This window comes from Halichoerus grypus, chromosome 9 (assembly GCF_964656455.1).
Source record: "Halichoerus grypus chromosome 9, mHalGry1.hap1.1, whole genome shotgun sequence".
Taxonomy (NCBI): domain Eukaryota; kingdom Metazoa; phylum Chordata; class Mammalia; order Carnivora; family Phocidae; genus Halichoerus; species Halichoerus grypus.
The window spans coordinates 40,197,936-40,224,028 of NC_135720.1; the positions used below are offsets into that span (position 1 = coordinate 40,197,936).

At 34.1% G+C, this 26,093-nt stretch overlaps 1 protein-coding gene across 5 annotated transcripts in view; it reads right to left on the reverse strand.

Annotated features, from left to right (window-relative positions):
• The window catches only part of HSF2 (heat shock transcription factor 2), a 37,659-nt gene that overhangs the window by 5,819 nt on the left and 5,747 nt on the right, over positions 1-26,093 (reverse strand). For 2 of the 5 annotated variants that reach the window (XM_036088582.2, XM_036088567.2), the window contains exons 2-12: positions 18,462-18,570; positions 18,195-18,322; positions 17,274-17,398; positions 15,271-15,346; positions 12,084-12,145; positions 11,067-11,154; positions 9,340-9,488; positions 8,685-8,924; positions 7,967-8,072; positions 3,492-3,545; positions 417-501 (exon numbers count right to left, since the gene is read on the reverse strand). In XM_036088582.2, the coding sequence (XP_035944475.1) occupies positions 417-501; positions 3,492-3,545; positions 7,967-8,072; positions 8,685-8,924; positions 9,340-9,488; positions 11,067-11,154; positions 12,084-12,145; positions 15,271-15,346; positions 17,274-17,398; positions 18,195-18,322; positions 18,462-18,570 (1,222 nt within the window). Of the gene's footprint in view, positions 1-416; positions 502-842; positions 1,120-3,491; positions 3,546-7,966; positions 8,073-8,684; positions 8,925-9,339; positions 9,489-11,066; positions 11,155-12,083; positions 12,146-15,270; positions 15,347-17,273; positions 17,399-18,194; positions 18,323-18,461; positions 18,571-26,093 lie in introns of those variants that run through there. The other 3 variants (XM_036088590.2, XM_036088576.2, XM_078054791.1) reach the window with 2 other exon arrangements.

The window sequence follows — 26,093 nt, forward strand, 5'->3', positions numbered from 1 at the left end:
GCTCTTTTATCACCAGCTTTTACAGAGTTCAAGCTGAAGGTGGAAAAAATGGAAACAGCTGTGCATATATGCAATCACTACCCTTATACACCCAAACAAGAAATATGATACTTTGTGTCAGTAAATTTTAAAATGCACTAGTCAGAAGAGTTAAGTCTTTTATTCAACAATTAAGAGAGTTCTTTCCGTTCTCCTAAAGTTAAATTAAAAAAAAAAAAGACTTAAAGAACTAGTACCTCACCAATTTAATTTTTTCTATAAGCTGAAACCTTGATACATTATGCATAGAACTGAGAACAGTACATTCCGTGTTCAATTGTTAAGTATGGCAAAGACTTTCCTTGGCTCACATTAGTTTCTATGTAGTACTCTTAATTTTAAAAATCTGTAAAAGCTAATACTACATTTATACCTACCTGTTTTGGGTTTAGATTTTCTTCCCTCTTCTGAAACTGGCTGAACTACATTGTTCTTGGTAGTTTCTAATCCTTTATTCTCAGACTAAAAGAGAAAAAATAATATAAAAAATACTTGTTTCACATTTTATATATTCCTAAAAATAGCAAAAAATTAAAAAAAAAAACTGGTACAGTATGTGAATATTGGTATATTATCTGAAATAAAGGGGAAAGGGGAGCACCAGGAAAGATGAACTAGAGAGAGAAAGAGATTTGAATAGGTAAGACTGGTTAAGACCGGTTAAGAAAACTATTGCTATCATCAGTGGCTGAAACAAAGAACCTAAACTAGGATGACAGTTAAATATGAAAAGAGGGGGCATTTCAAAAGAACAGACAGAATTTGTTACAGGTAAAAGATGGGAATGAATCAAAGATGGCTGGTTTCAAACTAAGAGATAATTCTTTAATCAATTAAACTCAAACAGTTTTGATTAAAAGTGTGTATTACTCATTTCACTCACAAACAGAATACTTAGCATAAGTGAACATATTTAGAGTAGCTCAGGATGACATGGTGATATCCTTAAAACTATTATTTCTGTATTTGGAAGCCTCAAAGTTGAGGTGAAGTTTCTTCAATTCCTTTTTGAGACTCTTTCAAGTTCTTTTCTGTCATTTAAATTGCTTCTTTGAACCAGTCTTCTCTCCTCACATCTGACTGTAAAGGGGATTAAACCTTTAATGCTGTTTAGTTCTTCAGTGCTCTTTTCAAAGATGTTCAAACTGAGGTGCTGAGGTTCACAATTTTCCCTAAATAGCTTTAAGTCCCAGACACTTGCATGCTCGTTAAGTATATACGGTGTAAAAAACATACTAATTCCTATGATTCCCCTGATATTCATCATAAAATGAAGCAGTGCAAGTTTCCAGATTCAGAAATAATGGCCCCAAGATATAATAAACTAAACCTTTCCAAAAATGTACATAAAAACATTTCTGATTTAGCAATCGCAATAAACATTAATGCAATAATACCATCATTATTTTTTACTTTTTAAAATAGGCAGTTTTCAAGGATGCCACTGTTATTCTAAAACATATGAGAACCAGGATGACAAAGGGGATTCATCTCCCGTACAAATTCTTATTCATTAGTAGTGACCACTTAGATGGCTCTACTACTAAAGAGTACAAGTATCCTGATTTATTAGAAAAAAAGTGTTGTAATCTATGTTAATACAATACTTGTCATGAGCAAGGGAATGACAGTTGATGTGCCAATTATTTGAAAACATTAATCTAGATTTTAGAACTATAATGAAAAGTCATTTTCTTTTTATAGCACTATAGAACAATATGCAATTTGCTGTTTAACTGTTATTCCTGAGAACTGTAATTAAGCTATTGGTTTTGGAATAAAGAGGATAATCCAAGAATAAAGAATGATTCAATGTGCAGCAATAAATAAACAGTGTAGCATATTCACTAAATGAATGCATGATATGGGTTCATTCACCTTAAGACCTAACATTTAATAATACCATATTTACTGAAACCCAGTGTGTTGAGGTGATCCATAGAAACTTACAATATAAATCCAGGCAAACTGTGGTCCACACGCCAAATTCAGCATGCTGCCTGTTTTTGTAAATAAAGTTTTACTGAAGCACAGCCACACTCGCTCTTTTACGTATTGTCTACGGCTGCTGTTGCACTACAATTACAGTGTTAAGTAGCTGTGACAGAGAACATATGGCCTGCAAAACTCAAAGTGTTTACCAACTGGCCTTTTATAAAAAGTATGCTAACCCGATAAAAATTATCCAAAATATTCGGGGCGCCTGGGTGGCTCAGTCGTTAAGCGTCTGCTTTCGGCTCAGGTCATGATCCCAGGGTCCTGGGATCGAGCCCCGCATCGGGCTCCCCGCTCTGCAGGAGGCCTACTTCTCCCTCTCCCACTCCCCCGCTTGTGTTCCCTCTCTCGCTGTGTCTCTGTCAAATAAATAAATAAAATCTTAAAAAAAAAAAAATTTCAGGTGCTATTTACTTAAAAAAAAAAAATCCAAATATTCAATGTATAATCAACTTTTTAATTCAAAAACTCACAAATTCTTTCAACTCTAAGTTACCCAGGCTATAACTTTGAATATGTAGAAAATCTGGTCAGGCTATCCTCACACATGACATTAGAAAAATTCTACCCCCTCATTCTAATCACTTATATCTAAGTGTTCATTTTTAGATGACAAAGAATAAAAACCAAAATAAAATTTTAAATTCACTAATCTAGAATTTGTACAAATTTCAGAGGACTTGATTTACACCTTTGTATTCAATAAAAAAACAGGATTGAACAGTTTGGTATAAATGCAAGATAAACAGAGTATACACCTATTGTAAAAACACCTATCGTATAAGCTATATACAAAGTAACAGAATGATTCTAATCACTTGCTCTTAACAATGTCAAATTGTCCTTATTACTCATTAAAAACCAGTTCTAAAGAATTTCCTGTCAACATTTGCTAATCCCAACTGGAACTAGGAAAATAACAAAACCATTACTTTAAAAAAAAAAATGTCCAAAATCCATACTTCATCGTTTCAACTTGCCTTACCTACAATTAGTACAAATTAGTTCAAATCCCTGAGCTTTTATGGCATGCTAATAAAATGAAGGAACTTATTTAAGAATATGGGTACCAGTGAATTTTCAGTAAAAAATGCTGAACTGTTTATAGAAGGAATAAGAATGTAAACTGAAGCACATAAAACATGAAGAAATATTTTAATAATTTATTTCAGTGATACACCTGAACATGCCAAGTTTAAGTCAGCTGATCTCCCAGCACTTTGAGGGCTCATTTCATACTGATAGTTAATCAAACAGGTGCCTGTAGAACTGGGCAATGACTCACCCCATAACCAAAAGCTATTTTTTCATCTAGAATTTTACTCTCTTGATCACACATAAAAGGTAAGAATACAAAATGCTTTTTGTAACTGGGAGTGATACTGCTCTCTACTTACTAGGACTTTTTTTCAGATTCTTACAGCTATGGGTCCTGAGCAACATGAATTAAAACTTACTTTTGTATTATTGATGTAATCTGTGGGATTCATCTGCACAGAACTAGTGAAAAGCTGAAAGACCAAACAAGAAAGATGATAAGTTTAAAAAATATTAAAAAAGAATTAACTGTGTGTTCAAAATTTTTATACAGCCATGTTGGGTGAAGAGATGTAGCTCCTGCACTAGGAAGTTTTCATACAGTAAAACAGTTTGAAAGAGAAAAGCAGGAAAGCAGAAAGAAAAACATACAAAAGCAGAGCAAGCTAGCCCATGCATCAGCTGCTGTAAGAATTTCTCTATAAAACACTGAGGCAAATCACTTAAGACAAAGAGTGGTTTGCCCAACTTCTCCTCTCCTTCATTTCCTTATTATTTTCTATCTAAATGCCTTTGGCTTTAAGTGGCACCCAGGACCGAGTTCCTAGCCCTGACAGTAAGCCTTCACTGCTAATTATGTGAGAAATTTATAGAATCTGCTCTATGACAGTGGCTCCTAAATTACACCTCAAACAGAGCCCTGTGACCAAACGGCATACCTCCTTGTTGGTTTTCACCTCACCTAGCAACAGAAGACGTAAATGCTAAGACCACTGCTTACTGCATGCCTCAGTCCAGCCAGTTTACAGACATAACTTTTAAGTCATAAGCTTCATTCATTCCATAAGGATTTATTGAGCATCTAAGAAATAACTGATATCATGAAGAATACAAGATGAAGACACTATTCCCGCTCTCTAGGAGCTTACAATCTAAAAGAAAAGAACAATATCAAATAGCAGCATATCAGATACAATCCATTATTGTAATACTAATGGATGGTGGGGATCAAAAGTACTAAGAAGAAAAAGGAGAAAATTGTGTGTGTGCATGGATGCACACGCATGCACGTGCACACACACACATACAAAGATGAAACAAAAAGTCTTGATGAAGCTGTCCAACACGTATCAGTCACTGAAGAATGGTTAGGACTTGGAGAGAATGGAGGGAAGAATAAATTATAACATTAGCAATAACAGAGAAGGAATGATTGGGGGGAGCGGGAGGTAAGTTCTAGCAGTAGACAAGATGATCAGTCCAAATAACATAAAAGTTCTGAGTTGAATAGTAAGTTATGTGTGTAAAGTTCAAGAAGTAAAGCCAAGGCCGGTCAGAGCATAAGGCCACATTCTGTCAGCAGTAAGAGCCTTGGAAAAGGCCTGAGCAAGGAAATACAGTGATGAAAGCATTTTAGAATGAACACACCAAATGGTTCACAGGCTAGAACGAAATGCAGATAGATCACTCCTCCACAGTCTCTAGACATTTGATTCCTCTCCTTAAAGTTCCATTTTCCAAAAGAAAAAAAAAAAAAAAAGTTCCACTTTCATGATAGCCCTAAAAATATCCCCAGCTCTTTTCTTTTAATTTCCCCCCTTTCATACTATCTACTAATCCATGAAAAGGAAGAGACTCAGGTCCTTTAGAGTAGATAGTTTACATGACCGCCAATCTAATCTCTGCCAAGTTCAGCTTGTCACTGCCTCTGAGACCTGACCAGATTTTGTCCCTACTGAAAGTGGCATCTGTAGAGTATAAGCGCCTCACTCCTTCTTTGCCCCATCCAATGTCACCCACTAAATCAGGGATAATGGGGTGCCTGGGTGGCTCAGTCGTTAAGCGTCTGCCTTTGGCTCAGGTCATGATCCCAGAGTTCTGGGATCGAGCCTTGCATCAGGCTCCCTGCTCGGCGGGAGGCCTGCTTCTCCTTCTCCCACTCCCCCTGCTTGTGTTCCCTCTCTCGCTGGGTCTCTCTCTGTCAAATAAATAAATAAAATCTTTAAAAAACAGTAATAATAAATCAGGGATACCTTCACGTATTCCCAGCAGATGCACAGTGTGAAGCAGAAAAAAGTAGACCATACATGAGGAGCTGACACAGTTGGTTGAATCCTAAAGCCAGGCCTCTCCTGCTGACTCTACACAGTCACTCAGAACTGAACTCTGCAGAGAACCCCTGAACTCAGCATACCTATTCATGTCCTTACCATCTTTGCCATCTCAGAGAACAAGGCAACCTATGGGTGATTTTTACAATCAGCATAATTCAAGGATGAAATAATGAAGGTCTTAGATGACGGAGGCAACAGAAAGGGATGATCTGTGAGTGCTATTTTTGAAAATACACAGGACTTGATGAACAATGAGCTAAAGATAAGGAAACCAAAATGACTCAGTGATTACCCTCCTGGAAGTCTGATACCACTACAGAAAATAAGAAAGCTGAGAAGTGTAGCTCATTTAGAGAACAAAGAGAAGTTTGGGGTTAAACACAAATAATCTAAGGCAAGATCTTAACTGATGATCCCAAAGGCATGGAATTAGAATTCAAGCAAAGTTTGCTTTATAAAACTATTAAGAGCTGGAGATATAAATTTGAGAGCAATCCTATAAGCCAAAATCCCTTCATAGAGGAAGGATAGAAAAAGAAGAGACATAGAATAAAAAGATAAAAGAATGGGTACCTTGGGGAATACTCACAGATAGAAAACAGGAAAAAGAAAAGCTCTTAGAGTAAACAGAGAATAGTTAGGAAGACAGGAAAAAAAACAAAGAAGTTCAGTGCCTCTAAAATCAACAGAAGTTCCACTGTCAAAAATAACCAGTATTAAAAATAATAGCACTAATTATTTATAATCCCCACAAGAGCCCTTCATATTAGGTATTAGCCACATTTAACAAATGAGGAAACTAGGCAAGAGAAGTGAACTTTCCCAAGGTTAAATAGCTAGTAAGTGACATGAGCCAAATGAAACCCAAATCTGTCAATTCAAAACAAACCTACTAGCCCAACGGCTTGATTTTTAAAGAAACTGTAGCCTACTCACTATGGATAAACCAAGGCAGCACAGGCTTACAGTAAATAAGCCAGACAATGCAGGGTTTCAAAAGAAATATAGAGTAAAAAAAAAAGTAACAAATAAAGCCACTCATTTCTAAAGTTTTGTAGTAAAAAGAATTAGAGAAGCAAAATGGTAAATGATCAGAGCAACACATCAAAATGTTTAAGATGGAGATCTGTATTCACTGAAGCGAGATGGGAAAGATCAAGGACAGAGACAGAAAAACAGAGAGGCAGAGGGCAGGTGTACAAATAAGCTTAAGAAGAGAAAGTAAGCACTTCCTCTAAGAAAAAAGAAGATGAGATTCCACAGCTTATGAGAGAAGCAGGGCATGGTGATTATCCTCTGTGAATAGGGAAGAGTGGGCTAGATCAGGTCTTGAGGACAGACAAGTATAAATGTTCCAAGGTTAAATTAAAATAATCTAATTGAAGACTGAAAGGATTTGTAGAGGGTCAGAATTACAGAATTTTATTTCCTTCTTATGACCTAAGGGACAGCTATTCTAAAAAGGTCCCTCGATTCAGGGTGGGGACAAAGACTGACAGAATCAAGAAGGGCTGACGAATTACTATTAACAAATTAAAGTAGGTCATTAACATGGATGTTGAATTCACTTAGGATGGTAACATAGGCCAGTACAGAAAGGAAATCTTCAAAGAAAGTGAAATACATCCTGTAATATACTGATGATTTGGAAAGGATAATCAAATCATGGATATTGACAAAGACTGAGAGGCAGATGGGTAAGGTGGCAAATTAATAAGACTGAAGAGTAGGAAAGGACTAATTCCTTTTAGCCTCACTGAAAAGCTCTTAAAAGGACAAGACTACAGAATATTTTGATGTGAGAGAGCTGCATTTTAAGGCAGAAAATGCAAAAAAAAAAAAAAAAAGGAGCAACAAAACTTTTCAGGATAGAGAAACATATTTACAACAGAAAATGGAAATCATGGAGAGAACAATATTCATCTGGACGGGACCATTCATCTGGATGGGACTAAGCCACATAAGGGAGAGAGGAGTGGTAGGAGCAAGAGGGGAGAGAGCAAGAAAGATAGTGCCAGAAATGGCAGATAAGGATTCACAGTGCAGATAACACTGGAGTCATGTTCATGTAGGTGGTGGTGGGGACTGGAAGAGAATAACCTTAGGACTCAGGACATAAAACTTTTAAAAATATAGCAAATATAATAAAATATAATTCATTTGAGTGGAAAACATTAATTCCCAAAGTATTAAAAAGTGTCTCCATGCTGTTTCCTGCCCAAGTAACTCTATTACTTAATTTCCACCTATTTCTATTCAGTGACAATTTATTCTAGAGCAAAACAAATACGGCAACAAGTCCAGAGAAGACCTGGATTTAGTAGTACTGTTGAACAGAATTGATATGTTGCTATAGGAGGATTAACTGAATTGCTATTCAGAAATGGGTAGTAATCACTGTCCTGAACCCATCTGCTCATTGTTTCTGATAAACAAAATCATTCATTTAAAAAAAGAAAATGCAAAAACATGAGAATACAAAAAAATGATGTACTGATTTATAAACAATATACGTAAATACACAAACTGCCAGTACAGCAAAGATTATTCAAAGTACCTACATCAACCAGGAGATCTGGGTCTATGCTAAATTGTCTTCCTGACAGCATGGCTTGGAAGTCCTCTAAGCTGCAATCAATACTGTCAAGATAATCCAACAGCTCAACCCTAAGCAAAAAAAGATTAAAAAAATATATCAAATATTAGGTTTCCTTGTTTTTACATTTAAAATCACATTACAAAATTCTTAACCTTAAGAGATCCTATTCAGTATTTGAGATTCCTGAAAATGTGGTTAACTGAGAACTCACAGCCTTTATACAAAATTTTAGTATTTATAGAAAATAGATTCTGCAACACAGTCTGATTTATCTTTTTTCCTCTACACTATAAATTATAAAATGTTTAACTTCTTATTACTGATTAATGCTACTAATTTCTGGTTTCCTTATCCTATAAAGTAAGTCCCTTAATGGAGATTATGTTATTCCACAGTCCTGATAAAAACACAAAATACACATACACACACGCTTTATGGACATTTAAAACAAGTATCTCATTAAAGAAATCTAAGGAATTGCCAAGAAAATCTCAAGACTGCTCCTGGGATGATTAAATCCTTCTCAAAAAAACATTTGCAGAGCTCAGCCCTGACCAAAAGAAAGAAAGATAGATTACATGGGTTCATAACCTGAAAGGAAGATCATTCAAAGAGAAGAGAACAAGTGAAGTAAACAAAGAAAGCAAATAAACTCAGATAACATCTACATGAGCACTCACTTTCCCAGAAGATTGATGTTATCATTTAAAATGGAATCCATCATGGTCACAGGATCTTCTGTGGTCAGACTAGATGAGCCATTTAGCTGGACAGCACTAGACATAAGAGGACTGGTTCCATCACTGCCTGAACTTAGGGATTCTCTGGCTGGTTCATTCTGATCTCCACTCTGAATGACAGGTGCATACTCATCTTCATTGTCATCTTCAACAATGACAATATCAGGGTATTGGCTACAGCTAAATCAGCAATATGAGAAAGAACCAATTACATTTTCAAATGCATTCAATAAATTCATTCTGTCCATACATCCTCCATGGAAGCTTTCTCCCCAAAACACATATTAAAAGGCTTAAATTTCCTTGGGTGAGTAGCTTAACCACAAATATTGATTCATCCTGTGATACGAGACCACAAAGGATGAATTAAAGATGTTTAACTCCAAAATTAAAAAATCAGAATTCTCATTACTTTTTGTTGGAAGTCTTTTTGCTGAGGGGAGAACATCTGGTTAAATAATTTGGCTTTTTCAGTTTAATAATCCAAATATGAGTTACAGAGTAGTTTATCATACAGTAAAGTGGTTTTGAATTTAGCTCTTTGATAACAAAAGTAACCAATATTTTCACAAATTTTACTTCATAATTTCCTTACTTGGAGGGATCAGATATAACATCCTCATTAGTTTCTGGAATAACTGGGATATTTTCTTCATCTGCGTTATCATCAGTTACATCATAAATAATGATGTCATCTGAAATCCGCTCCCTTGCCTTTAAACCTTCAGTCCTACTGTGTGGAACCTAAAAAAAATCAGGGAAAAAATATATCAAAAATTGAAATTATATTGACTACCAAACAATATACCATTTAAAAAGTGCTAATTGGAGACTCATTGTTTACTAAATGTTAAGGAAACAATTTAGCTATGTGCTCTGCCCTAACAGGACTCACAGTAATTGGTATTCGTATCAATTCACAAAGGTAAGAGGTGTGTTACTTTATTCTACTTAACTATTTCTTTTACTGTAAGGAATCTTGAAGGTGGCATGCCTCAGAATGATTCCATGGAAAGATCTTCACATTTTAAAGTATTTTTTATATCCAAAGGGTTAAAAAAAAAGTCTTAAAACTTCACCAGGAATTTCAAGCATAACCAGATGGCCACTGTGCTGATGAGAATAAACCATATGTCAAATAGTGAAGCTACTCTATTTGACATATGGTTTATTCTTTCTTATTAAATGCTTTCATTAATAGGAAATGCTTTCATTAATAGAAAAAAAACCATTACAAGTATTCCACAGTTAAAAGTCAGCCTGAATTTTTAGCAATAATTTTTTTTTATTCTGCTACAGATATATTCAGATCATAGGTACCTAAATAAAAAAACATTCAATTCGCTAAAGCAAATTAAACTATTATAATGCAAAAATCCATAAATCTCAACAGTAGATAAATCTGAGGTAAAATATGTAAAGGACTTAAAAATATATAAATCCAGTTAAATTAAGAAATCTTCACCCATTTACATTGAGTCTTCAATCCTAAAAACACAATAGTTAGGTAAGCTTACTTAGAAACAGTAGTGGGAAGAAAAACCTGATGTTAACTCTGATTTGCTCAAGAAAAAGAATCTTGGTACTTTAATAACAAATCTGAAGCAGTATTTAGAATTCTAAGATTTGAATGTAGCAATGACAATCATCTATTAAAAGAAGTGTAGACTCTGGACTGAACTGATTTGCCAACTGTGTAAGTTTGACAAATGATCCAGAGAGTCCACAACAAAAATAAAGGTAAACAAAAAAGTTTTGCAACTGCTAAAAAGTCTAAGCCTACGCAGTTTATAATAAAAGTTGGAAACAACTTAAAATAACCAACGGATAAATGCATAATTACATTATCATAATATTCAATTGATATCAGGTAGTAGAGTTCAGATGATCTAAATCTGTTTAAATCTCAAAAGCAAAACCAAATGAAAAAGCCACAATGCAAAATGATATCACTTATATCAAGTTTGAGATACACAGAAAACAATACCAAATACTGTTCATGAATTCACACATATAAAATGACCATGGGGATGATAAATACTAATTCAAGATAATGATTATCTAGGAGAGACTGAAGAGGAGGCAAAAAACAAACTTGGGAACAGGCAACTAAAACAATTATATTTGTAATAGTTTATTTCTTAAAATAATCTAAAGCAAATAATAAAAAAATGTCATGATTAGATAAAACTGGAGCATGAGCACTTAGATTATTATTCACTGAACTTTGAATGCAAATTTTGAATGCATGAAATACTGCATACTGTAATAAAAATTGGTTTGAGATAACAAATATAAAATAGAATTTAAACAAAAAATTACTTTATGATGGTGATTATCAGCTGGTTCTTTGACTATATGCTGAAACAGATTCTTCTTTTGGGCTCCATTAGTGTTTAGAAGTAGAGGCCTGAAAATCAGAATATATTCATGAAATTCAGTGAAGCAAACATATAAGAAATTTCAACTGCTTCTAATATTTTACCCTCCCACGAACATACACACTTTAATAATAAAAGATTTCAGTTAGTGATACACAATGAACTCTTAAAAATGGTCACATCTTAGGAACAGAAACTAGGAGATGACTGTGTCTAGGGCTTTGATTTCACCATTCTTTTGTACTATTTTTGTTAAAATAAATACAATAAACTACTCTCTCTGGATATACTTCATTGCTGACTGAACTGTATCACTCTTTATGAACTGTACTTACATAGTAAAAAGTAAGTAGATGATATAAGAACTAGTTTGTGGAAGCTGACTTAAGGCCATAGCATAAGGTGTAACCATAACCAAGCTTTGCTAAAACTTTAGTCTTACAAGATAAGTTTTTTCTCCTTCCAACTATTCCTTTGTCCACTATCCGTCTTAAGCTTTAGTTGTGACAACGGCAGTTACTAACACTTTCTGGTATCACAAGCCATAGTCAATATATAGGTTTTTAAATTCCTTATTAGTGGATTAAACATGAGAGATCAAGTAAAAAGTTTTTGATTTTTTTTCAATATATGACCTTCTTTTAAGAGTTTCCCTCAGTCAAGCCTTCTAATGTTACATTAAACTGCTAATGTGAATAAAAATGGATTCCTTATTAACTATGTATGTGTCTGTAAAGTGACCATTTAGGCTATCCTTGTCTCTGAAAAACATTAGCAGCATGACAGCAGGAAGAAATAACACTACTTTTGAAATGCTGAGAGTATAATTTAACAAGGAAGGACTGTTCATCTGGGACAACAGACATACTAAGCAAATGTAGGCCATGCATGGTTAAACACTAAAATGTTTAGTTGTCCATGAATAGGTCAAACGAAGAGTTTTACAACAAAAACTTACCTTTTACGTTTTAAACTCACAAGTTGGTTATTCTGAACCAATGTAACAATAAACTGGACAATCTAAAAGGAAAATATAAACAAAAAATTTTCCATCATAGACTCCTCTAATTCTTTAGTCCATATTACAAGTCTTATAAAATTAATTCAAATACTACATATTTTCTATTCTAAGTCACATAATTTCTCACATGTTAACAAATTTGCAATCTCGGTGCATCTTACAATTGTTATATAAAGAAATAATCAGTTTCCAGGCAGAAGAATAACCTGTCATAAAATAAAAGTTGCAGCTACCTAGGATACCAAGATGCCTAAGACATTCATCTATCCATCCACCCACCCATCCATATATCTACCCAATACTCAGCTCAGTTACTTGTTTTGATGCTAAGAACCAAGCATGCCCGGATACAGATCCCAAGTATGTACCAAAAAGAAAAAAAAAAAAGTGACAGGCAACATTTTTCTTAACCCAGGTAATACAATTTGAGGCAAAAGAGACTGCCAGCTCTTTCAGAAGAGAGCATAAAATTTTCAAGGTAGGAAAAGCTTCTTGGCTTATTCTAGAAAAATTATTGCTTAATAAAAAATACTGTCATGGGTGGCTCAGTTGGTTAAGCATCTGCCTTCAGCTCAGGTCATGATCCCAGGATCCTGGGATCGAGTCCCACACTGGGCTCCTTGCTCAGCAGAGAGTCTGCCTCTGCCCCTCCCCCCGGCTCACTCTCTCTCCCTCTCTCTCTGACAAATAAATAAAAGTTTTAAAAAAGAATATTGTCATGAAATATTTAATTATACAGCAACAGAAATAAACCCCAAAATATAGTAACTAGAGGTTATCCAAAAATAAATTCACAATTTTAAAGTTAGAATACATATATTTTTTTCAAATAAACAATGAACAGATTTTGTTTTGGATGGTTTTGCTCTTAAACATCCAAGATACCCATACGGCCAATCAAGAGAAGCTGGTTTAATCTTCAGAGCTGGATTAAATTTAAAAGGAAAGAACTACTAAGCCGATCAAGACATGCAAACAATCTTTCATATTTTATGTGTTTCATATTCAGTGTTTCTTAAAGTGTGGTCCATGGACCAGCAGTATTAGCCCAGGAACCTACTAGACACACAAATTCTCAACCCCACTCTGGAATTGCTGAATCTGAAATTCTGAGGACAGGGTCCAGCAATGTATGTTTAGCAAGTCCTCCAGGTGATACTGATGTGAATGTGAGAATCACTGGCTTAGGGTATGCCTTGAAATTTATTGTCATCTTTCTGAAGAAGCTAAAAAGGTGAGGATCATATGGTGAACTATGAAAAGCAGTATATCACTGAGAGGCTATAAATAAAGACCAAAAGGGACTGGAGGACTATTTAGGCTCTTTGCAGAAAAGTCAAACAGCATTAGAGTCATGAAAAGGAAATTAGCCACTAAACTGTTTATTCAAAAGAAAACGTTGACTGACGGCTGATGAAAAGACAAATTTAAGCTTAAAGGTATCTATGAAATAATTTGGCTTCAGTTACTTTTGTTAATTTATAAATGTTATAGAAAAATTCTAAAAACATTAGTGGTTGAATTTATAAGAACATGAAGCACTGGCTAAATTTCTCCTGAAATTTGTCCTACATATTAGTTCTCTTATGACAATTCTGCATCACGCTGTACAAAGCTTCCTTCCTGAAGGAAAAGATTTACGGCATCTAACTTCTGGACCTGACAAGTTCTATTAACAGGTACTATTATCCTATCCTGTAACAAGTACCTATACCAGGTAACTCACATACACTATTCCAACTAATCCAAGGCCAAGGAGTAAAATGACAGACGTATGAAGCAATTCCAGGAATAGAGAAAAGATTATCAGCTATCACTATGCATTATGAAAAATCCCTAGAGCTCCACCAAACCACATACATTCAAACTCAAATTTGAACAGACAGAATGTTAGCTTTCATGAAAAACTGAAATGTTATATAAGTATTTTACCAACTTTCTTTGCTTTTAGGAAAAAAATTATATAGTATTATAAGTCAATATTTAACTATAAAACATTGTTTTCTGGAAAAGTTGAGAAGATTTTTTTAAAATAAAGTACAGGTTTAATAAAGTACACCTATCATTTTAAATCAGGTATTCTTAACAGGGTTGCATGCTGGAATCAGCTCTGGAAGTTGTGAAAATATATGCACTTGGACTAAACACTTAGAACTGAATTCTACATTCAACCTTCACTTGCATACTGATTTGAAAAGGAGAAAAAAAAAAAAAACAGTATATCTATTTTGACTACAGGCCAAAGACTGCAACCATTCATCTCTGTTCTAAGCCTGCTCCACTAGACCCAGATCCTGTCATAACCCTATTTTTAGCTAAAGGCATCTCAGCACAAACCAAGTGAAGTACTCCCACCCTTCCTCCCCCCACAAAAACCTGTTGCTTAAACTTAAGAGTCTAGTTTACTCATGAGCAAAAAATAGCTGCCTTAATTACTTTTATGTTTCAAGTCTTATTAACATATGAAAGCTGATATGAAAAGACTAAATCACAAGGACACAAGGCAACTGAGAGATTTTCAGTTCCCCCAGTAATTTTCAGCTCAGATACTAAAATCTACAATTTATTTTACAACACACTACTTTAACTGCTTTTCCATAGAGACTAATAATGGCATACACTGATAACTAATTTTTTTGAACTCATAATTTGGTCAACTGATTTGAAAATTTTAGTCATTTGTCTTCCAAGACCATATCTATGCCTTTTCAAGTAAAAAAAAAAAAATAGTAAAAACAATAACAACAAACCCACACAGTAAGGCTGTCATTCATAGTAAAAAATGTAAAGAAACTGGTAGTTTTCTTTCTATTATGTTCCTAAAAATAAAGTATCTTTAAAGTTGTTGTATCAGGCTAAAGGTCACTTACTAAAAGCTAATGAGACTCAAGCTGAGAGTATGGAATAACAATATTTAGCTAATGACAAATGTTTCTTATTAAAAAGAAAATACAACGGTTGACCTAATTTGTTTGATTTCATAGTTTCACTACTATATGTGAACCTAATATATAATATCTAATATATAATAGCTCAATCACTATTCAATAGAGGCTTTTTTGGGTCATAAATGGTACACAAATTAAACAAAGGCAGATTATGGTCATGGGGGAAAAAAGCTTACCTTTCGAATAACTTGTTGCTGTTGTGCGTGTTTTGCTCGTAATTCTGACACCTCCTTCCATAGAGACTCATTCTCACTATGTTATCATTTTTTAAAAAACAAAACAAAATTTAGTCAGAAAGCCAGACCTCAATATCTTTAATTAAGAATACCAGGGAACTTTGCTATATATTTTCATGAAATTGGAAGAACTCTGGTTCAATTACATAAAATGGCAATTATCTTGATACAACTCCAGAATTATCCCTTCATAACTACAGTACTTTCTACTCATGGCAATATAAACACAAAAATGTAAGACTCATGCCTATATCCATATAGTAGCAGGCAATTTACTTCTCTGACAATGTGGTTCATTACTTCTTGTTTAAAAAATAAACACCTTTCAACTATGGCTACCAAGTGAATTTAGGACTTGCGCTTAGAAAAGAATTCTTAAAGGAAGTGACATTTACCCAGCACTACCTATGCTCCAGGGATTATGCTAAGCATTTTATGTGTATTTCTTATTTAAACTTCTATAAAATCAGTCAAGAAAGGAATTATTTATTTTATAGAGGAGGACAATGAGACCCAAGAATTGAGAGGACTTGCCTAAGATCACACGGATTATTTGTAGTAAGTGTTGAAGTCGATCTAAAAGTCGATCAGGTCTAAAACCGTCTATCTTAAAATCTGTTTCAAACATACGAAAACACTAAAAAAAGTTTTTTTAAAGCATGTCTAAATATATGACAAACCAATAACTTGCCTAGTAATAAGTTTCTTTTCCTTCATTAACTTTTATTGAAATTGCACTGTTCTGTTATTAAATGTTAGCAGCAACGATAACACTGAGAAGGCATGAAAGATAATTCACCTATTAAATACTTTAATTTTTGCTCTTGTTAATTTCCATAATATCCATCTTCCTCAAGCCAAACTCTTACAAAAGGGACTTCTGTATCTTACATATAGAAGATCTTGAAAATAAAACTTTAATACTTACTGAATAACTAGGGTATTTTCTCTGACTCAGATATTGAAAGATAATACTATCATCTACCTACTAAACGTTAAGTAGAATGGTTACCTCTAAAACTTACAGGATGAATCTGGGATCCCATTCCTTAAGGGCTAAACCTGAGATTCAAGGAATTGGGTCAAAGGGCACCTCAGGAGACACAAGATACATACAATAAACTGGCATAAGTGATTACATAAAATATGCAAAATGGGACAGCTTAAAATTAAGCCTTATTCAAAAAGGGAATCAAAGTTCAAGGTTACTCTTTTAATGAAGACACTTAAGACAGCTAAACTAATGTCCCACATTTGAAATGGGAGAGAGAATCCATAAAATAACTACTCTCAAGACCTCAGCCCCTATTAGGATAAAAGAAAATCCCAACTACTTACTAAGAAAACTACACATCTACTCTGTATACAAGTTGTTACTGTCTCAACTAATGGTGCCAAGAACTGCAATAAAGCAAAAGCATGTTTCTATAATAAAAGTTTTGAATAACACTTTACCACATCTAGGTAAGATAAATACCAAGTAAGGCAAGTCTCTTGCATCCTTTTTCCCTATTTTTTCCTAAGAGATAGACCACATAGAAAAGTTTTATGAAACCACCATAAAGAATATATGAGTAACATATGTAGTGTTTTTTAATGGCTTGTATGCCCTCGTGTGTGAACATCGTATGAAAGCTAACCTAAGTAGAATCGTATTTTCTACATTGATTTAAAGATCTATTGTTTCATCAGTGGGACTTGTGCATCAAACTGTTTTAACTGCCCAGATTTATAAATTCTTTTGAATACTGTCAAGAAAATATAATACTGAGCTAAAGTCAAGGGCTACAAATCAAAACTAAAGGGAACCAATACTGAGAGAAAAATGACCTTTTACCTTGGCTTCAACAATGTAATCTAAGTACTTAAAGCACTAACCTTCAACCCCCAACACACACATACCAACCCCTATATTAAGATTATATTTGGAAATAATACTTTACCTTTTTAATTCAGAAAGCCTGGACTCAATAGTTTCTTGTTTTATTTGAACCTTCTGAGCACTACTTATAATTTTTGTTAAATCTTCCTGACGAATCTTATTTTCTTCTGGTTTTGAAGATGAAACCTTTTGAAAGCAAATTTAGGAAATCAAATACTAAACACCAAGTTTTTAATTCAAAATTTCCCTATTGTGTTTTGTAGCCCATTCAGGAACTCAGATTTAGTTCCAAAAAGCGTAGGACAGGATTCTATAAAAAGAATAAACTTCAAGACAGAGAGTAAGAAATCATCTTTTTTTTTTTTTTAATGTGGAAAAGTTTCCACGAGCAGGAACAACTTAGGGACTTTTTTTCATTCCCTTTCACCAAACTCACTGTAATTTCCCCAAGCCTCTTTATTATCACATTCCACGTTTAATTAAATTTATGCAGTAACAGCTGCACACTAGGCCGTTTTCTTTCATGGCCCATTACTCTTTTACCCCCTTTTTGTGGATTTAGTAAAAATATTTTATTTCAGCAACAGATACCATTCATTAAAAAATGTATTATTAAATGCTTACTATATGCAAGGGACTTATTCTCAGTATCGGATATTCAGCAGTGAACTACAGAAAAAGCCCTCCAAGGGAGTCAACATTCTAACAGGAGCTGATATTTTTTAAGCTAAATTGGAAGGAGTGAGCCATCCCAATATGGATGATTCCTCACCCTCAGTCAGAATGTAAACATTTTCCTTCCTTCTAGGAAAGAAAAAATATAAAACAGAAGGAAATAATTAAAGCTTTATTAGTCTAAGTCATCCCAACAGGGAATACCTGTGTATTTCTGTACATTCTTAATTTCAACAGGTGAAATATTGTGTTGGCCAAGTATGCTATATGGTAATGCCTTAAATAAATCACATTAATAATAGCTCACCTTCCTTTTAATGTTCTCCAACAAGTCATCCTGGCCTTGTTTGAAGTAAGGATGCTGAAATTCAACAGGACCATCTCGTTCCTGCTTTACAATTCCAGAGTCAATATGCACAACCTTACGGAAACCATCTGAAAAAGATTAAAAATTTAGATGACTAAAACAGACAAAAAGCAAAAAAGTTTCCCTTTTCTTTATCAACCTAATGGGAAAAATGGTTTAATCAGTGGCTGATGACCGTACTCCAAATAAACTATTGCCCGTACTCACACATATTCAGTTGCCTCACAAAGCTTGCCATATTATTGTGCTTGAAATATTTGGGAAGAATTTCTTTTGCAAATCTTTGTTCATCCAAAACCAGAAAACTCTGGCCATTCTGAAAAAGAGAGAAAAAGTCAATTAACTGAAGTCCTCTTAGGTGATACAATATGAACCCCAAAACTGGGCAGTCTTTCCATGATACTTTTAGATCCACATTTTATTCCTATTAACAGCAACAAGAAACAAACTATAATTAACTGCCAAACTGTAATTAAGTTTTTTGATGTCAACCTCAGAAGTTCAAATGTATGTCTAAAACCAAAAGCTGCATCATACACTATGGTGAAATATTAGAATTTCCATTAAATCAGAAACAAGAAAAGAAATACTGTAAGTAAGCAACATAATTATTTAACACTGTTTTAAAACCAATGCAATTAGACAAAAATAGACAAAATTTAAGAGGAAGTTATATTTATCATTATCTGCAACAGACGTATCTTTGCACAATCAACTGAAAAACTGTAAAAAAAAGTTTCAATAAAATATCAGGTTAATAATTAATATTTAAAGTCACTAGCGTTTTTCCTATAAAAAAAATTTGAAACTTACTCTAATACAGTATCAAAACAGCATGGTACTGGCACAAACACAGAGAGACAGACCAATGGAACAGAATAAAGAACCGCCAAATACACCCTTACATAGAAGGTCCAAAGATTTTTGACAAGAGTACCAAGAACATTCAAAGGGGAAAGGAGAGTTTTCAACAAACAATGCTGGGAAAAACGGATTCTCACATGCAAAAGAACAAAATTTACCTTACACCATATATAAAAATTAACTCAAAATGGATCAAAGACCTAAACGTAAATGCTAAAACTATAAAAATAGTAGAAGAAAACATAAGGAGGAAAAGCTTCATGACACTGGATTTGGCAATGATTTCTTCGTTAACATAAAAGGCACAGGCAACAAAAGCAAAAACAGACCACTGATGCTACCTCAAACTTAAAAACTTGTGCAAAGAACACTATCAATAGAGTGAAAAGGCAACCCACAGAATCAGAGAAAATATTTGCAAACTGTTTAACTGATAAGGGGTTAATATCCATAATAAAGAACTTCTACAACTCAACAACAAAAAAGAAACAACCCAATAAGAAATGCGCAAAGGACTTAAACATTTTTCCAAAGAACATATACAAATGGCTAATAAACACATTAAAAATGCCTAACATATCACTAACCATTAGGGAAATGAAAACCAAAACCACAATCACCACTTCATACCCTTTAGGATGGGAATTATTTTTAAAAAACACCAAATAAATTGAAAATAAGTGTTGGAGGAATTGGAGAAATTAGAACATTGCTGGTGGAAATGTAAAAAATAGTGCAGCTGCTATGGAAAACAGTATGGTGGTTCCTCAAAAAACTAAACACGGAATTACTATATAATCCTGCAATTCTATTTCTATGTATAATCCCAGAGAACTGGGCAGGTACTCAAAAAGATATTTGTATACCTATGTTCATAGTAGCATTATCTGCAATAGTCAAAAAGTGGAAGCAACACAAATGTCCACTGACAGATGAACAGATAAACAAAATCTGGAATATACACACAATGAGTACTCAACCTTAAAAAGAAAGGAAATTCTGTCAGGTGCTACAACATGGATGAACTTTAAAGACATTATGCTAGGTGAAATATACTAGCCACAAAAGGACAAATACTGCACTATTGTACTTATATAAGGTATTTAGAATAGTCCAATTCACAGAGACAGAAACAGAATGGTTATTAGGGGCTAGGAGGAAGGAGGACTTGGAAGCTATTGTCTAATGAGTATGAGGTTTCAGTATGGAAACGTGAAAAACATTCTGGAGAGAGATGGTAGCGATGGCTGCGTAATAATGTAAATGTACCTAATGCCACTGAACTGTATACTTAAAACTGGGTAAAATGGTTAATTTTATGTTAGGCATATTTTACCATAACAATTTAAAACTAAAGTAGAATAAAAGATTCCAATAATAGAAAAAATATCACATATCTAAAGATAAATCTTAAAAATATACAGGACATTTAAGAGAATATTAAACTATAGAGGGACAAATATAGTACTGTAAAGCTGTCAATTCTAATTAACCAATATATTCGCAATAAATTCCCAATCAAAAAAATTTTGGGACAGGAGGTGAAGAGATGCTAACACAACCAAATATTAGGGATCAAGTGTAAAGTGTAGTATCTGTTCTTATCAGTTTAAAGTTCACTTGTAAAATAATTATGTAACAATAGGCAAGAAAATACTAAAAACAATGAAAAAAGAGGTGTTAACCCTATCCTATAAAAGTGGTAAAATTATAGTGTTTACAAAGTTTCGTACTAAAGAAGAGATAGTAAAAAATAAATAGATTAGAGAGACAGAAGCAGCAGCAAATCTATTTGAGAATTTTTAACAGGTAATAAGTACATGTAACATTCAAATCAGGGGGGAAAATGAGGAGAAAAAAGATTATTAGTTCATGAACTCTCCACTTGGAAAGCAAAAAGCAAAAGCTCAATGCTAACTCACTGCTCAATCACTCTTTACAACCGAGCTTTTGGAAGTATGATGTAAACCTAGAAGTCATACTGGTAAGTGGTAAGAATTTATATTTATTCATGGAAGCTGCTAGCTGCCTACCCTATTTCCAAATTCCTCTACTTAACTTTTTTATTTTTGTTATTTTAAAACTAAAATAGCATATTTTAAAGGTGTACAGCACGATTTAATATATTTACATAAAGGACTACTACAGTCAAGCTAATTAACATTCCATCTCCATCAAGCTAAAAAGCTTCTGTAGAGCAAAGAAAACAACAAAATAAAAAGAAAACCTAACAGAATAAGAGTATTTGCAAGCAATATATCGAATAAGGGATTAATAATCCAAATATGTAGGAACACATACAACTCAACTGCCAGAAAAAAAAAAAAAAAGACACCGATTAAAAAAGAACCCAAATAGACATTTTTCCAAAGATACAGAAATGGCCAACAGGTATATGAAAAGGTGCTCAACATCACTAATCATCAGGGAAATGCAAATCAAAACCACAATGAGGTACCCACTTCGTATCTGTTAGGATGGCAATTATTAAAAAAATAAAAAATAACAAGTGTTGGCGAGGATGTAGGGAAAAGGGAACTTTCATATACTGTTTGTGGTAATGTAAATCAGTATAGCCATTACAGAAAATAACATGAAGGTTCCTCAAAAAAATAAAAAATAGAATTACCACATAATCCAGCTACCCCTTTCTTGGGTATACATCCAAAGGAAATGAAATCAGTATTTCACAGAGTTATCTATGCTCCCATGTTCATTGCAGCATGATTCACAATAGCCAAGATATGAAAACAACCTAAGTGTCCCTCAGTGGAAGAATAAAGAAACTGTGATACACACACACAATGGAACATCATTTAGCCTTAAAAACAGAGATCCATTTGCAAAAACTTTCTTACTAACAGAACCACATTTCTGTTTGATGCTGCAACTACATTTCTCAGTCCCCCTAACAGAGGCAGCCGAATACACACCTGGCAATTAAGATATAAATAGAATGGACTGAGTAGGGCTTCCAGAAAAGCTTCTAAAAGGGTAAAGATCCAAATTTCAAACCCCTATACCCCATATCCCTACTTGGAACTTGAAGCTAATGAGTAGAACTTCAACCACCACTAATGTGGAGAAACTAAGTATGGCTGAAAAGACCAAAACATATCTTCAGACTTAAAAAGAAAATACATCTCTATTCTATTTAAACCATTGTTTGGATTTTTTTTTTTTTTTTTTTTAGATTTTATTATTTGACAGAGAGAAAGAGAGAGAACAAGCAGGGGGAGCAGCAGGCAGAAGGAGAAGCAGACTCCCTGCTGAGCAGGGAGCCCGATGCAATACATGGCCTGATCCCAGGGTCCCCAGATCATAACCTGAGCCAAAGGCAGATGATTAACCAACTGAGTCATGCAGGTGCCCCTATTGTTTGGAATTCTATTATTTGTGTCTGAAACTAAACCTAACTCAGAGTTATTACAAAAATTCAATTAAGTCAATTAACATAAAAATATTTTAAATATTTATGACAACTGCATTAATTAAAAATTTTTAACAAATCAGTAAGATGAAAAACCCAATGTAAAATTTAGAAGAGGCCCAATCTCATTATAATTGAATGTACAGAAAAAAACAAAAACAAGTAACGATTTTCACTTATTTAGGCTGGCAAAATTTTAAAAGTCTGATGATAATCAGAGTTGGTTAGTAGATAATAACTATTAAAATTTAAAATGCATGTTTTTCCTATCTTAAAAAAAACCTTCCCTTTACCTTACTTCCCTCTCAATCTACCCACCCCATTTGTCTTTTCCTTCGCTGCAAAATTTAACAAATATTTCAAAGCCCCCTTCTCTAATTTAGTACCATCTACATATTCTTGCTAAAAATTGGGTTTCGTTCTCCCTCAGTCTACTCAAACCGTTTTTCTCTAAAATGTCAAATGCCAAATTCAATGCCTTCTTTTCAGTCCTGATCTTCCCACACCTCTCTGTGGCATTTCATTTGGCACTACTGACAATCCCCTCCTTAAATACTCTACTGTTCTGGCTCTGAAACTATATACTATTGGGTCTCTTTCTCATATTTTCTTCCAATTGTATTCATCTATTAAGAGGTAGTGTTTTTTAGATTTCTATCCTTGATCATGACACCTTATACACTCTTTCCTTAGGCAATCTCATCCACACCAGTGTATCTAACTACTGACTGTATTACGTATGATGATTTATTATCTATGATCACATCTACATCTCTGCCCTGACCATCGCAAATTTCACATTTAAATTTTTCAATTGTTAACATTTTTACATAATGTTATTTAATTCACTATGTTCTCAACTATTGTCTATTTCAAATCCACCTTCCTACTCACCAAAGTCAACTTTTTTCCTGTATCCTCTCTCCTGGCATGCCCGTCTCCCCTCTAACTATGACACCAACAAGAAAAAGATAAATTTAAAAAACTCTCAATTTTAACAGCTGATAACTTAAGGGGGAAATATGAAAAAATTCCTTTTAAAAATAAGAAAAAGGGATCCCGGGCGCCTGGGTGGCTCAGTTGGTTAAGTGACTGCCTTCGGCTCAGGTCATGATCCTGGAGTCCCTGGATCGAGTCCCGCATCGGGCTCCCTGCTCAGCAGGGAGTCTGCTTCTCCCTCTGACCCTCCCGACCCTTCCCCCTCTCATGTGCTCTCTCTCTCAGTCTCTCTCTCTCAAATAAATAAATAAAATCTTTAAAAAAAAAAAAAAAGAAAAAGGGATCCCATGCTCACTACTTCAATTTGACACCCTGAGGACTTAGCCACTGCAGAAAAAAAAAAAAAAAAAGGTATAAAGTTCTGAAAGAACAAAACTATCATTCACAAATGCACGGATGTACACTTAGACACCCCAAATCAGTAAAATGATTGGTTCACTACTTTATCATCAACATACAAATGTTATTTGTATTTCTAACTACCAGCTATAGCCAGAAATGTAATTTTAACTAACGGACACCACTTACAACATCTTAAGATACCTAGGAAGAAAATCTAACAAACGTGCAAGACCTAATTACCAAAAAAATATAAAACTTTGTTAAACAAAATGAATTTAAAAACATGCCTCGTTTATGGGAATATTCAACATCATAAAGACATCCATTCTCCCTAATCTGATTTATAATTTCAATGCAATTCCAATTAAAATCCCAGTAAGTTTTTTAATGGAACTTGATTTTAAAACATATACAGAAGAGCAAAGACCAACAATAGTCAAGGTACTCCTGAAGGATAAGCTGTCCTCCCAAAAGCAAGACATTATAAAGCTGCAGTAATTAGGACATATGATAAGGGCAAAAAAAAACAAAAACAAAACTGTTCAGTGGAATGCAATAGAGAACCTAGAAACAAAAATCGAAATATCTACCTGTAATTTTGCTATAAGACGGAGCAATACACATCACCACGTAAAGAAGGAAGCATTCAATGAAGGAGCTAGGACAACTGAATATTTATATGGAAAACAATGCAACTGGATTCCTCACACCACACACAAAAATCAATTCCAGATGAATTAAAGACTTACACATAAAATGCAAACTTTTAAAACTTTCAGAAAAAAGAAGAGAAATAGAAAAGTATTTTTCTCTCCCTGGGGAAGAGGTAAGAAAAAACACCCTGAAGAAACAAAAAGCATGAACAAAAAAGATGAATATATTATACTAAAATTAAAAACTTGTATTAATCAAAAGGAAAAGGTAAGTCTCAAACTGGGAGAAGACATAAGCAATACACAGACCCAAAGAACGGATATACAGAATATAAAAGGAATTCCTACAAATATTAAAAGACAAAGCCACCCAATAGAAAAATGGCCAAATATTTCATAGAATAGGAAACACATATGGCGAATAAATACGAAAAGGTGTTTGAACACATTACTAATCAGGGAAATATAAATTAACACCTCATTGAGATAATACTACTAGATTGGTAAAAAAATTAAGAAGAATGATAATATCAAGTTTTGAAGATGTGGATTAATGGAAAATCTCATGCTTGGCTAACAGGAGTATAAAATCATTTAATCTCTTTGGAAAACAATTTGAACCATCTTCAGGCTGAACAGTTCATACCCTATTTTCCAGCAAGTCCAATCTTCAATGTAAGTATACAGACCTTAAATTCCTCCTTATATACATCAGGAGAAGTATATAAGAATATTCGTAACAGCAGCTGACACAGTTTATCATCTTCTATTTTTTGAACCATTTTTTTCCATTAACTTCTATGACCTCACTCCCCTCTTTTTCCTCCTGTTGCATTGTTTCTTCTCAGTCTCCTTTGCTAGCTTTTTCTTATTCTCATATGCCCTCTAAAAATCAGACTGGCCTGTCTTTCAGCTTCTTCTATCTTCATTTGTCTCCCTAGATGATCTCATCCAGTCCCATGGCTTTACCACTCATAAGCTCCAAACTCCACCCTGAATGCCAGTGTCTTATATGCAAACATCCTGTTCAACATTTCCACTTGGATGTCTTGGGAGTGTAGAAGTCATTCAGGCTGTTCAAAAATATTCCTGTTCTCCTTCCTAGCACTGAACTTCCCCACTTCCTCTGAAATTAGGCATGGTCATTTGACCAAGTGTGGTCAATGAAATGTAAGCTAAACAAAACAATTTTCAAGTAACACTAGTGTCCACTGTAATCTCAAAGTTAATATAGGCCAAACAATCTCCACCTGCCTTTCTCTGAATACTCCCCCCATCTGAGCAAATGGTGTCATCATTTATTTTGTTGTTCAGGCCAAATCTGAGTCATTCTTAATTCTTCTCTGTCTTTCCTGCAACTCTAGACAATTTATTAGTAAGTTCTACTGCTTTACCTTTAAAGTAAATATCAAATCCAACAACTTTTCATCATCTCCACTGCAAATACACTAGTCTCAGCCACATTATTTTCAATAACATAGTGGAAAACTGGGACAATCTACAAACTAGTTCCCTAGATTTCCAGTCTCCTTACCACAGCCCTAAGGCCCT